General features: G+C 46.7%; 1 protein-coding gene across 1 annotated transcript in view; it reads right to left on the bottom strand.

The window, feature by feature from the left end:
• Window positions 1-1,271, bottom strand: part of rhcgb (Rh family, C glycoprotein b) — a 33,411-nt gene extending 32,140 nt beyond the window's left edge. Inside the window, exon 1 of the mRNA XM_055661511.1 lies at window positions 910-1,271. Coding sequence (XP_055517486.1) covers window positions 910-1,093 — 184 coding nt within the window. The 5' untranslated portion in view covers window positions 1,094-1,271. The remainder of the gene's footprint in view (window positions 1-909) is intronic.
• Between the last annotated feature and the right edge of the window lie 14,163 nt (window positions 1,272-15,434).

The raw sequence follows: 15,434 nt of genomic DNA, 5'->3' as shown, positions 1-15,434 counted from the left end.
GAAGGAACTGCAGGTGCTGGAAAATCGAAGGTAGACAAAAATGCTGGAGCGATGGAAATCAGTTTGAAGAAGGGTCTCGACCCGAAACGTTGCCAATTTGCTTCGCTCCATAGATGCTGCCTGACCCGCTGAGTTACTCCAGCATTTCTTTTTTTGTAAACCAGCATCGGCAGTTCCTCGTGTCTACCTTGTTATCCAAACCTGCATCTCTGCTGCACTTACCCATTAACGTTAAGCAACATTAAACAGCCCTACAGTTACATGAAAAGCAAAAATAAAAACGTGCAAATTCTAGAAATGTGCGATAACATCTGAAAATACTGGACGTCTGTGCAAAGACCTGGTTAGAAAAAAAAAAAGGATTCAAACCTGAGATCGTTTTAGTTCATGGGTTTAAGTAATCTGGCCGGGCTATGTGATGAAATATACATGTTCAGATTCAGATTCAGATTCAATTGTTAACTCTCATCCAGTTTGATCCGGAATAAACAGCTGCCCTGCCCACTTCCCTGACGTCTGAAGGAACTCCAGATGCTGGTTTAAACCGTAGACACCAAATGTTGGAGTAACTCAGCGGGACAGGCAGCATCTCCGGGGTGGAGGAATGGGCGACGTTTCGGGTCGAGACCCTTCTACATAATAGAGTCATCGCCACCACGAAACGTCACCCATTCCTTCTCTCCAGAGATGCTGCCTGTCCCGCTGAGTCACTCCAGCATTGTGTGTCGATCTTTTAGGTGATGCTAGATAGATGCTGCCCGACCTGCTGAGTAACTACTCCAGCTTTTTTTGCGTCTATCTTCAGTCGTTCTCTCGCTGACCACGGAGCGTTGCAGCGGTTTCTGCAGAGAATGAGCTTTGGATGAAAAAGGTAGAGATGGGATGGGATAGGGGGGTCACTGTACTTACTGGGGTACCTGAAGTAGAAGTCGTTCTCTATATCGCTGGTGATATTTTCGATTCTCTTGGTTTCGATCCAGTGCGCGTCTGATTCTTCATCGTATCTGATGAAAACGCCGTAGAGTATAATCATGGCCAGTTGCCACAGGAGGCAGACCAGTGGCAGTTTCCATCTCATCCCGGTGTTCTTCATCCTGCTCTCGCCTTAGGAAGATTTTTTAAAAAATTCAATTAAGAAGAAATAAAATCAGGGTTAATTAGTTAGCAGCGGTTGAAGTTAGCACCGTAATTCTTCTCGAGAGGTACGAGGGAGGTACGAGAAACCACTTGGACTTTCGGAGTCTGTTGCTGAGCCGCAAGTGCATCTTCGCGTCTGTGCTCCCAGTTATATAAAGCATCGAGGTGGGTTGGCACCATCGGGAAGGCGGAACGAGGTGGCATCAAGGTGAGATCTAACCGCCTGTCTCTGGGGAAGGATTGGATACCATAGACGTTCCACACCCCTACCCCGCCCCCCCCCCCCCCCCCCCCCCCCCCCCCCCAAAAAAACCCAAATTGCCATTGTTGCTCTCGTTGCTGCCCTGTAAGCTTACCTGCAATACAGACCCATCAGATGTAGAAGCATGTAGGAAGAAATTGCAGATAGACACAAAATGTTGGGGTGACTCAGCGGGACAGGCAGCATCTCTGGAGGGAAGGAGTATGTGGCGTATTAAGGTCGAGACCCTGCTTCGGACAGGAACTGCAGGTGCTGTTTTACACCAAAGTGTAAAGTATACAGGGAGGGTCATCATTATGCAAACCCTTGCATTCGTGTAGCGCCTTTCCCGTCCCCGCCACACCTCGAAACGCCTTTAGAACTCTTTAACAATTTGCTTTAACCAGAGTGGCACAATAGAGCTGGAAATAATCAAGAGAGGTACAATAGAGCTAGAACTAGTTCCTTAACCCAGAGGTTTCCGTTCAGGTTTCCTAAGTGGGATAAAAGAACTATCAACACACAGAGTGCTGGAGGAACTCAGCGGTTCAGGCAATATTTGTATTTAAAATATAGCTTGATTTAGACTGCTTTTGTGATTGGAGTCCGAGTTGTGACTGTGCGATCAGGGGGGCATATCCTGTGGTTCCAGGGACGAGTAACCTGTTAGTAGAAAAGTAACTTGGGAGAGTAATAAGTATCTGTTAGTGAAAATAAGTACCTTGAAGGGCAAGTCTCCCGTACCCGTGGGAGCGGTTCCGTTGATTGACAACAGCACGATTTGTGTAATTTAGAATATTGTAATTTATTTAGAACTGTACTGTTAGTGAATGCTTATTATTCGAATGCTTAGTATGCTTTTTGTATGATAGTTATCAGTAGTATTTCTTGTTTAAGCATTTGCTGCTGAAGAATGTTTCATTGTTCCATTGCACCTTAGACTGAGATTGTTTACCAAACTTGAGATTCTTTACAGGTTAGAAAGCTTGTGTGAATTCTGTGTGTGCGATTGGTGTGGAAGAATTTTGGAGCACTCGGAGAGATTGATTGTGTGTGGGACACGTTGAAGATCTTTTGGCCATTTTTTGTAACAAACTTGTTAAGCCTAGTCAGTGAAATGTGAATCGTTTCGGTACTGTGACATTGTTAGTACTGTAACAGTCGGGAAACCAGATTGAGAGATCCCGAAATGGAAGATCCCGAAAGCCCATTACAATTAGTTTGTAATGAGTTCCAACAAAAAGCTGAAAGATTGAAATCTTTTTCGGGAACATTGAATAAGAAATTAGGAGTTGATTTGTGGCCCAAAGGAGGGGCTGGAACACTGGAGAGAGTGAAATACATTGAGAAGATTGTTTGGCAATGTAGCAACAGTGATGTGGCAAAGGAACAAGTTTGGCTATGGCTTACGAAAGAGTAGAAGAACATAGAGAGGCTGCAACAATGGCGAACTGGCAGGAGGAAGCTTTAAAGATTGGAATAGAGTTAAAAGGCGATGAAGGAAACACACCTCTAGATACCTGGAAGAAGGAGTGTGGTTGTGCTTATAGAGAACATAGGGAATGGGAGAAAAAGAGAACTCCTGAATGGAAACTGGCATTTGTGGACCCGCTGGTTGGCTTTGGCTTGGAAGGGGAAGATGAAGAATATTTAGAAGATTGGGAGTGTTGGAATAAAAAAATATTTGCAGCCTCCACCTTATTCCCCTTGCTCCACCTTCACTCCAGCACCTTGTACACCCTGTGTGTATCTCAGACCTCCTCCCATTCCTGCAACACCACCCACACCCCCTGCTGATCCTATAGTAGTATCTGCTCACCAGACAGCAGCACCAGCACAAAGCTCTTTGACCCCAACAGCTTCACCACTGGCGAAGACAACTAGCTAGAGAGACCAGATATGCCTTTAGGAAATATCGCCTTCCCCCATAGTGATGAGGATGATACATCGGAGGGTGAAACAGTGTCAGGGGACACTGAGAGTGAGTCAGACATAGCAAAAATTATGAAAGAAGAACAAATATCCTGTCGTCAGTTCCCAGTTAGGGAGATGCCTAACCCAGCCTTTGATCCGGCTGATGCAGTTGGTGCAAACAATCCCGGAACCTATGACGTATATTCCCCATGGAAACCTAATGAAATGATGGCAGTACTGAGTAAAATACGTGACAGAAAGAAATCACCTGCTTCCTTTGTGGACTATCCCCGGATCACTATGCGTGTGTGTCACACTGACTCAAGAGATTTATGGGCTGGAATACAACAGATCATAAATCCTACAGAGCATACCAGGTTCTTAGCCACGTTAGGACACCCAACTCATGTAATGTAATCATTGACAATAATGCAAGAGAAGATGCAGTTTTAACTGCCCTTGATTCTGGATATTTGGCCAAAGAAAGGAGAGGGAGCAGATCGGGTTTTAGAAAGGTTCTCTGAACTATATACGGACTAGTCAGGAGATCTACATTTTCGGAATGGGGTAAATTCTCCACAATACTGCGCAATAGTGTTAAACTGTCTGCCAACTAATGTGGCCGAAGCAATTAAAACAAACAACATGGGCTGGTCGGAAAACAGTTCGAGTCAAATGGCTTGTGCAGTGAGGTATCACTGGAAGGATATCAAGAAACAAGAGAGTCAGCTAGTATTTAAGGCAAAAACTGAATATGTGACAAAGAAGGAGGCACCAAAGTCTAATTTTAATTTATGGAGTCCTCAGGCAAGTTCAAGGCATAGTTTGACAGAAGGGACAAGGCCATTAGAACCAGATTATTGTGTTCAAGAAGGAACTGCAGATGCTGGAAGATCGAAGGTACACAAAATTGCTGGAGAAACTCAGCGGGTGCAGCAGCATCTATGGAGCGAAGGAAATAGGCGACGTTTCGGGCCAAAACCCTTCTTCAGACTGATGGGGGGTGGGGGGGGGGGAGAAGGAAGGAAAAGGGGAGGAGGAGGAGCCCGAGGGCGGGCGGATAGGAGGGTGGGAGGAGACAGCTAGAGGGTTAAGGAAGGGGAGGAGACAACAAGGGCTAGCAAAATTGGGAGAATTCAATGTTAATGCCATCCGGATGCAAGGTGCCTGCTGCTGCACCCGCTGAGTTTCTCCAGCAATTTTGTGTACCTTAGAACCAGATTATCCAGGTTAACCTGATGAGCCACCTTCCCTAGAAACAATTTCCCCAAGACCAAAATGGAGAGGGACTAGAATATTCAGACCAGACCAATGCTACGCTTGCGGTGGATTGGGTACATGGAGTAGGGAGTGCCCAACATGAGGACGAAATGAAGGAGGGGGGTCATCAAAGAGATCAGAGAGAGCAGAGGGAGCACAGAGAGAACTAGCAAAGAAATCAGGGGCAGAGAAGACAAACACCCTTCTCTCAGAAGAATCCATTCTCGCAATCTTGATTAGCAAGTCTGTCCAGAGTTAAGGGGCGTTTGCCGGAACCCTATTCCTGAGCCAATCAAAATAGTGCACCAAGACAAATACCAGAACTACGGTGAAATAACAGCCAGCCCTATGTTTCCCTTAAAAGCGCGTTTTAAAGTCAGCAAAATGGTAAAAATCAGATGCTTGTTTTAACTGTGGTCAGCTAGGCCATTGAAGCAGGGAATGTCCACAGCGAAGACAAAAGCCCCTTTGTCTATAACAAGAGCAACGAGACAAAATAACCGCTCCCAAGAGGCGCCAGTTCCAAGAGCTTTTTAAGACCCTAAAGGGAGGGCAGAAGGTTAGGGGCGGCTCCAATCCTTCACCAGGGACGGGTAAAAGATCTAGTGTACTTTCAAAATGAAGCTCACTATAGATATATCAATGGGGGCAGGGGGTCTCTCCGTAGGTTTCACCATCTCTCAGTGCTCAGGGACGGGAGGTATGCGGTGAGCTTCCTGCAGGAAACACACACTGTGGCTAGTGATGAACCCACCTGGCTCCTGGAGTGGGAAGGGGAGGTCTACATGAGTCATCTCAGCTCCAATTCGAGTGGAGTGGCCTTCCTGTTGGCCCCGTCTTTCCAGCCAGAGATCGTCAAAGTGCAGGACATTGTACCAGGCCGTTTGCTGTATCTGGCCGTGCGCTTGGATGGCGTGCCATTACACTTCATTAATGTGTACGCCCCCAAGATCGGCGTAATGCAGACGCGCTTAACAAGGGAAGTGACCACGTTGTTGAATACTATCGACCGTGGGGAGTGTGTTTTCCTTGGGGGAGATTTTAATTGTGCCCTCGAGGCAAGAGATCGCTCTGGCATTCAGCGTGACCCGGGTGCAGTAAAGATTTTAAGGGAGATGGTGGACTCTTTTGAGCTGGTAGATGCTTGGCGGAATTTCCATCCCGACTCTAACGCCTTCTCGTACAGGTTTGAGGGTGGTGGTTCCCGTATTGATCATTTATACGTGTCCAAGGCCTATGTCTCCTGTGTTTTGGCGGCCTCCATGTAGCCGGCACCATGCTCGGACCATTGCCTGGTGCGAGTGGATTTTATCCCGATGCGCACACGGGCTGGGTCCGCGTACTGGCATTTTAATAGCCAGCTGTTGGAGGATTGCCGATTCCGGGATTCATTCAGGCAGTTCTGGGCGAGGTGGAGAGAGAGGCAGGGGTGTTTCCTTTCCCTAAGGCAGTGGTGGGACGTGGGGAAGGCCTACGTCCATCTGTTTTGGCAGGACTACGCGAGGGGGTCGACCAAGGGGGGCGAGACTCCGAGATCGGACAGCTTGAGAGAGAGTTGCTCGGCTCGGAGGCACGTCTGGATCAAACTGGTGGGGCTTCGTGTGAGTGGGAGGAGAACCAGGAGAAGAAGGGAGCACTGAGGGACTTGCAGCTTAGGAGGTCCCGGGGTGCGTATGTGAGGTCGCGAGTCCAGATGTTGCACGATGTGGACCGCGCCTCCCCCTTTTTCTTTTCTCTGGAGAAGGGGCGAGGAGCCCGGCAGGCAGCTTGTTGAGTTGCTTGCGGATGATGGCTCCTCTGTCACAGATCCAGATCACATTAACGTTGATTTATTTTTAATGAATAACAGCAACTGTAAATCCATTCTTTTTCATAGAGTCTTTACTTTTAGACTTTAGAGATAAAGTGTAGAAACAGGCACTTAGGTCCAACAAGTCTGCGCCGGCCAACAATCACCCCGTACACTAACTCTATCCTACACCAAGGACAATTTTATAATTTTACCAAAGTCAATCAATCTACAAACCTGTACGTCTTTGGAGTGCGGGAGGAAACCGGAGCATCCGGAGAAAACCCACACCAGTCACAGGGAGAAGGTACAAACTCCATATAGACAGAAACCACAGTTAGGATCGAACACAGTTCTTGAGGGCTGTCAGGCAGTAACTCTACTGCTCCGCCACCGTGCCACTCCTTATCATATAGTCATGCAATGTAGAAACGTGCCCCTCTGCCCAACTTTCAAAATGGTGCAGAGTCAAATGTTACCTTTGAAAGGTGACACCAATTTCTGTGATTCGTTCATTACACAGGACTAGAGCTTCAAATATGGACCCAAGTACCTGGAGTGGTATCTATCTATCTATCTATCTATCTATCTATCTATCTATCTATCTATCTATCTATCTATCTATCTATCTATCTATCTATCTATCTAGTGTATTTTTAATTTTTGCAAAACGGTACCCTATATCGCTAGGATGTTTTTGCCACCTTACTCACCATTCTCCTCTGCTCCAAGCGCACCAAGTTTTGTTCTGATTGGTAAAATATTAGAAACGTTATGAAGGTTTAAAAAATAGTGAGATCGGCAGATTGGTCTTCTCGCCTGTCAGTCACCATGAAGGTAATGCCCCTTCCGGCACCTGCGGAGAATAAATCCCCGGAGAAGGGGCTGAGTCTGTGAACAGCGTGCGGGCAAGGAGTCTCTGAATGAAGTCGGAGTGGGACCGGGAGCTGCTGCGTGAGGCCAAAAGCTGAAGTGCGGGGTGAGCAGAGTGCGAGCTGTGTCTGCTGCAACCCGCCCACTTCCCACACCCCCTTCCCCCTCCCCCCCCCCCCCACCACCCTCCCCCCCCCCCCCCCCCCCCCCCCCCCCCCCCCCCCACCCCCCCCCCCCCCCCCCCCCCACACCCCCCCCCCCCCCCCCCCCCCCCCCCCCCCCCCCCCCCCCCGCCCCCCCCCCCCCCCCACCCCCACCCACCCCCCCCTTCCCCCACCCCCCCTTCCCCAAACCCCCCTTCCCCCGCATCCCCCCCTTACCCCCCCCTCCCCCACCAACCATGAAGAGGAAGGGGGCGGAGTGCCCCCCCTGAGGGGAAATGACCTTCACCCAACCTCCCTTCCCACAACCCCACTGGTCCCCATGCCCCCCCCTTCCCCACATCCCCCCTTCCCCACAGGCTCCCCGTCCCCCACACCCCCCATTGGTCCACTTAGTCTAGTTTGGGACTATAGCTGTCCAATTCAAAGATAAGAGTGCTAAAAGCTGAGCTGCAATTGACATGAATTTGGAAACAGTGGGGAAATATTGACAACAAGGTAGTTAACAGGAGGTCCAAGGAGGTAGCCTAATGAATTAAAGAGGACTAGTGAGACCAGGAAATAGAAGGAGAAAGTCGCCATTGAGATTAATTGCTGGAGCAACTCAGCGGCTCAGGCAGCATCTGTGGGGAGAATGGATAGATGATTCTTTGAGTCAGGACTCCCCTTCAGATTGACTGGAGTAGAGGGGAGATGAGGGTGGGCGTGATAGGTAGACATAGGTTTGGATGAGAAGGCAAACCTTCGCCCCTCCCCAGCTACTGTCCCATGTAACCGCTGGAGATGTTACAACTGTCCCCACTCATCCTCCCTCACATCCATGCAGGGACCCCAGCACTCCTTCCAGGTGAGACAGGTTGCCATGTACCTCTCACAACCTGAAACATCACCTGTCCATTCCCTCCACAACGTTGACTGATCCTTTGAGTTCCTCCAGAACATTACAAAGAATCATAGAAACATAGAAAATAGGTGCAGGAGTAGGCCATTCGGCCCTACAAGCCAGCACCGCCATTCAATATGATTAAGGCTGATCATCCAAAATCAGTACCCCATTCTTGCTTTCTCCCCATAGCCCTTGATTCCATTAGCCCTAAGAGCTTAATCTAATTCTCTCCTGAAAACATCCAGTGAATTGGCCTCCACTGCCTTCTGTGGCAGAGAATTCCACAGATTGACAACTCTCCGGGTGAAAAGGTTATTCCTTATCTCAGTCCTAAATGGCCTACCCCTTATTCTTTAACTGTGACCCCTGGTTCTGGACTCCCCCAACACCGGGAACATTTTTCCTTGCATCCAGTGTGTCCAAACCCTTAAGAAATTTACATGTTTCTGTATCACACAAGATTTATCGGGCAAGATTTCATTTCCCAAAAGCTGTTTTGGTTGTCCAAGGAAAGGCCATCTCTGACTGGTGGCCAATGTATGCATTCCTATTTTAACATCAGCCCTAATGCAGATAACAAGTCATGGTTACCATTCACCTACATGCAGACTAGAGCGTCCTTGGGTCTGCAGGCAAACAGCGGCGAGTGTTACAAAGCATTTTATTTACTGTAGGAAGCTCAAAAATGTTGACTGGTCTGCGAACATGCAGACAGAACCTGTCAGTGTTTACGTTGCCTCATGATGCCTATAACAGAATGTTCCAGGCAGTTTAAGATGATGACCACTTGTTTTTCATTGACGTTGACTCGAGATGATATTGAAGATACAAATTGACATGAGAATTAGTGCGCGTGATGTATGTGTAGATATATCACGCCCATGATGCTATGTGCGCTATGCATGAAAAAAAGCATGGAATGCAGTTCAAACATTTATGTTGACACTTATCATTGGATTACATTTCCATATTTTTTGTTTTTCAAATACATTGAGAACTGATTTGCACGTTTTAAAGCATTGGTTTCAAAGTCATGTGTTAAATCTGTCTGATAAAATGTCCCTACCCCAAATTTGTCCATTTCCTTCACGGATATTGTCTGATTTGCTGAGCTCCCCCACCTCTGTGTTTTGCACATGATTCCTGCATTAGAGGGCAGCTCAGTCTCGCAGCAGTAGAATTGCTGCTTTACTGCCCCGATCCTGATTATGGGTCCTATCTGTACGGAGATAGATTCTCGGTGGGCCTGTTTCCGCGCTGTATCTCTAAATTCAAAAGTCTAAGTCTCCAGGTTTAATATTGTTGTACTTATGTTGTCATAAGCCCATCCTTTATAAGGAAAGGGGGGGGGGGGCGAAGAGATGGAGATGATAAATGTGAGGTTATCCATTTTGGTGGCAAAAACAGGAAAGCAGACTATTATCTAAATGGTGGCCGACTAGGAAAAGGGGAGTTGCAGCGAGACCTGGGTGTCATGGTACACCAGTCATTGAAAGTAGGCATGCAGGTGCAGCAGGCAGTGAAGAAAGCGAATAGTATGTTAGCTTTCATAGCAAAAGGATTTGAGTATAGGAGCAGGGAGGTTCTACTGCAGTTGTACAGGGTCTTAGTGAGACCACACCTGGAGTATTGCGTACAGTTTTGGTCTCCAAATCTGAGGAAGGACATTATTGCCATAGAGGGAGTGCAGAGAAGGTTCACCAGACTGATTCCTGGGATGTCATGACTGTCTTATGAAGAAAGACTGGATAGACTTGGTTTATACTCTCTAGAATTTAGGAGATTGAGAGGGGACCTTATAGAAACTTACAAAATTCTTAAGGGGTTGGACAGGCTAGATGCAGGAAGATTGCTCCCGATGTTGGGGAAGTCCAGTACAAGGGGTCCCAGCTTAAGGATGAGGGGGAAATCCTTTAAAACCGAGATGAGAAGAACTTTTTTCACACAGAGAGTGGTGAATCTCTGGAACTCTCTCCCGCAGAGGGTAGTCGAGGCCAGTTCATTGGCTATATTTAAGAGGGAGTTAGATGTGGCCCTTGTGGCTAAGGGGATCAGGGGGTATGGAGAGAAGGCAGGTACGGGATACTGAGTTGGATGATCAGCCATGATCATATTGAATGGCGGTGCAGGCTCGAAGGGCCGAATGGCCTACTCCTGCACCTAATTTCTATGTTTCTATGTTTCTAAGGGGATCAGAGGGTATGGAGAGAAGGCAGGTACGGGATACTGAGTTGGATGATCAGCCATGATCATATTGAATGGCGGTGCAGGCTCGAAGGGCCGAATGGCCTACTCCTTTACCTAATTTCTATGTTTCTATGTTTCTATAAGGGATTTGGATTTTTGGGCCAAGGTGGGATTAATGTAGATGGGACATATTGGTCGGTTTGGGCAAGTTGGGCCGAAGGGCCTGTTTCCACACTGTATGACTCTATGACTATAATGTGCTTTAAGGTCCTTAGTAAACGACAAATGTAGGTCTGGATACAAGGGACATCAGCTCAGCACTTGCTGGAGATTGACCTGCAGGGAATTCATGAGGCGATGGAATGGTACATTGGGCCAGGTTGTTAATGGACCATCGAGAAGATCAACTGAAAGCAATGTCCACCATGTGATTAACTGAACAAATGGCTCGACAACCTGAGCAAAACACACAATGCTGGAGGAACTCCAGCCACAGAAGGCTGTGGAGGCTGTCATTGGATAGTTTTAAAGTAGAGATAGATACATTCTTCCTCCAGCACTTTATGATTTGTAGGACAAGATTTCATTTCCCAGAAGCTGTTTTGGTTGTCCAAGGAAAGGCCATTTCTGACTGGTGGCCAATGTATGCATTCCTATTTTAACATCAGCCCTAATGCAGAAAACATGTCATGGTTACCATTCACCTACATGCAGACTAGAGCGTCCTTGGGTCTGCAGGCAAACAGCGGCGAGTGTTACAAAGCATTTTATTTACTGTAGGAAGCTCAAAAATGTTGACTGGTCTGCGAACATGTCGACAGAACCTGTCAGTGTTTACGTCGCCTCGTGATGCCTATAACAGAATGTTCCAGGCAGTTGATAGATATATAGATATGCCATTTATTGTCACTATACATGTACAATGAAATTAAAAGCAGCTCGTACTCAGTGCATACATATAATTTAGTACAAAAAAACAAGAAACAGAAAACAAAAACAAAAGGGAGAGAGGGGGGGGGGATAGGTGCACAATTCTGCGGCGCTATATGAAGACGCTGACCACTTGTTTTTCATTGACAGTTGACTCAAGATTATAGTGGAGATACAAATGCACATGAGAATGAGTGCGCGTGATGTATGTGTACATATATCAGGCTCATGTTGCTATGTGAGAGTTATGCATGAAAAAAGGCATGGAATGCAGTACACAAACATTTATGTTGACACTTATCATTGGATTACATTTCCTTATTTTCTGTTTTTCAAATATATTGAGAACTCATTTGCATGTTCTAAAGCATTGGTTTCAAAGTCATGTGTTAAATCTGTCTGATAAAATGGCCCTACCCCAAATATGTCCATTTTTTTCACAGATGTTGTCTGATTTGCTGAGCTCCCCCACCTCTTTGTGTTTTTCACGTGATTCCTGCATTAGAGGGTGGCTCAGTGACGCAGCGGTACAATTGCTGCTTTACTGCACCAGAGACCTTAGTTCGATCCTGATTACGGGTGCTATCTGTATGGAGATGCTGGAGTAACACAGCGGGACAGGCAGCATCTCTGGAGAGAAAGAATGGGTGACGTTTTGGGTCGAGACCCTTCTCCAGACATTTGAGCCGAGAGACAAAAATTGTAAATTGTCCATAGTGCTAGTGTGCAGGGTGATCACTATTCGACGCAGACTTGGTGGGCTTGTTACCGCCCTGTATCTCTGAATTCGAAAGTCTAAATCTGCAGTCTCCAGTAACTGCAAGAAAATATGCTGCCATTTCTGTAGTTTAGCACAGAGCATGGAACAAGACAGATCGTGAACAGGCATTTCAGTCCACAATGTTTGTGCCAAATATGATGCCAAAACCAACTCTTATCTGTTTGCGCATGATCCATATCCCACCGTTTCCTGCATAACCATGTGCCTATCTAAGAGTCCATACAATGCCACTATAATATCTGCCTCCATCACCACCCCAGCAGTGTGTTCCAGGCATTCACCACCCTCTGTGCAAAATATTACCCCACATATGTTTAAACTTTGCCCCCTTCATCTATGCTCTCTAGTATTTGATTTTTCCACTTGCAAAAAAAGGTTCTGATTGTCTACCCTATCTATGCCTCTCATAAATGTATATTGCTTTTTCTGATCTTCCCACAAACTGTCCAACCGCTCCCTGTAGCTATTCCTCCCTAATCCAGGCCACAATCTGGTAAACCCCATCACCACCCTTTCCAAAGCCTCCACATCCTCCCTGTAATGGGGCGACCAAAACTGCACACAATACTCCAAATCAGGCCCAACCAAAGCCCTATAAAGCTGCATGGTGACTTCCTGTCTCTTATACGCAGTGCCCCAAACAATGAAGGCTTCCTTGACCACTCTAACTATGTGTTGGCTCTTTCACAGAGTTATGGAGTAGGACCCCAATATCCTTCTGTACATCAATACTGCTAAGTGTCATCCCTGTGATGTATATGTAATATAAATGCCAGCGCCCCTTGAGTTCAAAAGCAGAAGCTGGCAAATGTGCCTGTGCCTGGCGACTGAGGTTAGGAGACCTTCTAGAAGTTTCCGTTGGTTGTTCAGATTAAATCTTTCTTAAAAGATGGAGGACGTGTATTTATGATGTGCTAGTCACCACAGGGTCTTACAGCAGACATTACATGGTGTCAGAATGGCTGGACTCAAGCCACCGGGAGCACTCTCCATGCAAGGGAAGTTGGCCAAGAATTATAAGGACTGAATTAGGGCGTTCCAGCTCTATGAGACGGCAACAGAACTGACGATTAATCCAGAAAAGATTCGCTGTGCAACATTCCTCCACGTGGTGGGGCCGAACGCTCAGCAGCTTTATGAGTTATTTTGGTTCACCCCGGAGCAATGTGACAAAATGCAACTGCTGAAGAAAAAGTTTCAGACATACTGTCAACAAAATCAGAACTTAACTGTCATAAGATACATCATTAATACATGTAATCAGTGGCAAGGGGAGACCTTCTCCAGCTATGTGACTGCAGTGAAGTCTTTAGCTAATGATTGCGAGTTTAGCATTATCCATGACTCGTTGCTGCGAGACAGAATTGCCTGCGGCATCACCAGCCAGCCGCTCCGGGAAAAATTATTACAATGCGATGATTTAACACTGGAAAAATGCAGTGACATGTATATGATCTCCGAAGCAGCAGCCAAACACGTGAAACAGATTTCCCCAACCACCATCGACACTGCTGGTGAAACCTGACAGCGCCAGTCGGCCGTGGGGCCGAGGCAGGGATTCGCGACCGAGACTACCACGGACAGAAATCCGTGATTCGGGTAAGGATACCGCCTGCCGGTCAGGCACCCGCAGGCATAAAGGCAACTACTGCCCTGCTCAGTACATGAGATGTTAAACCTGCGGAGAGATTGGACATCTTTCCAGATCCCCCGACTGCTCGGCAAATAGAGCGCCCAACAGCCGCCCACGTCCCCGCCAACATGACCGGCTAATCAGCCAAAAGGCCGGGGACTGGAGCCGTGACATCCGCTACATCGATTTCCAGATGAACGCTTCACCGCTGCCTGAGCCAGTGGATGACGACGTTGATGTCTTCTACATTTACACCGTGATTGAGTCGACACGTGAATGGGGACAGATGTGCAGCATCAATAATGTGGACATAGAGTTCAAACTTGACGCTGGCGCTCAAGTGCCAGAGCATTTGTTCAGAAAGACTGGTCTTGCCTTACTGAACATGAACGTGACACTGAGGTCATACTCTGGACATACAATGGAGCCTGTGGGACAGGCAAAGGGGAACTTCAAAGTAGGTAAGAAAGAATATAGGGTTATCTTTCAAATAGTAGAGGGGGAATGTGAAACCCATATTTAGGAAACAAACTTGTGAAAAGTTAGGGCTTCTTGTGCGAAAGGAGGCGGTTGATAGCGTGAGTGCGAGCCCATCATACACTGCGAAGATCATTGAGGAAAACCGCGAGATTTTCCAAGGGCTGGGAAGGCTAAAAAGACATGAGTACAACATAGCGCTGCAAGAGAATGTGCAACCTAACCAAAGACTTCAGTGGTGGGCAAATTAATGGAAAAGATACTTAGAGATAATATATATAAGCATCAGGATAAACAGGGTCTGATTAGGAACAGTCAACATGGATTTGTGCCTGGAAGGTCATGTTTGACTAATCTTCTTGAATTTTTTGAAGAGGTTACTAGGGAAATTGACGAGGGTAAAGCAGTGGATGTTGTCTATATGGACTTTAGTAAGGCCTTTGACAAGGTTCCTCATGGAAGGTTGGTTAAGAAGGTTCAACTGTTGAGTATAAATGCAGGAATAGCAAGATGGATTCAACAGTGGCTGAATGGGAGAAGCCAGAGGGTAATGGTGGATGGCTGTTTATCGGGTTGGAGGCAGGTGACTAGTGGGGTGCCTCAGGGATCTGTGTTGGGTCCTTTATTGTTTGTCATGTACATCAATGATCTGGATGAAGGTGTGGTAAATTGGATTAGTAAGTATGCAGATGATACCAAGATAGGGGGTGTTGTGGATAATGAAGAGGATTTCCAAAGTCTACAGAGTGATTTAGGCCATTTGGAAAAATGGGCTGAAAGATGGCAGATGGAGTTTAATGCTGATAAATGTGAGGTGCTACACCTTGGCAGGACAAATCAAAATAGGACGTACATGGTAAATGGTAGGGAATTGAAGAATACAGTTGAACAGAGGGATCTGGGAATAACCGTGCATAGTTCCTTGAAGGTGGAATCTCATATAGATAGGGTGGTAAAGAAAGCTTTTGGTATGCTAGCCTTTATAAATCAGAGCATTGAGTATAGAAGCTGGGATGTAATGTTAAAATTGTACAAGGCATTGGTGAGACCAAATCTGGAGTATGGTGTACAATTTTGGTCGCCCAATTATAGGAAGGATGTCAACAAAATAGAGAGAGTACAGAGGAGATTTACTAGAATGTTGCCTGGGTTTCAACAACTAAGT

Source organism: Leucoraja erinacea, chromosome 33 (genome assembly GCF_028641065.1).
Source record: "Leucoraja erinacea ecotype New England chromosome 33, Leri_hhj_1, whole genome shotgun sequence".
Lineage (NCBI taxonomy): Eukaryota > Metazoa > Chordata > Chondrichthyes > Rajiformes > Rajidae > Leucoraja > Leucoraja erinaceus.
Note: the sequence above shows the minus strand (reverse complement) of the source record. Positions and strands in the feature narration are given on the sequence as shown.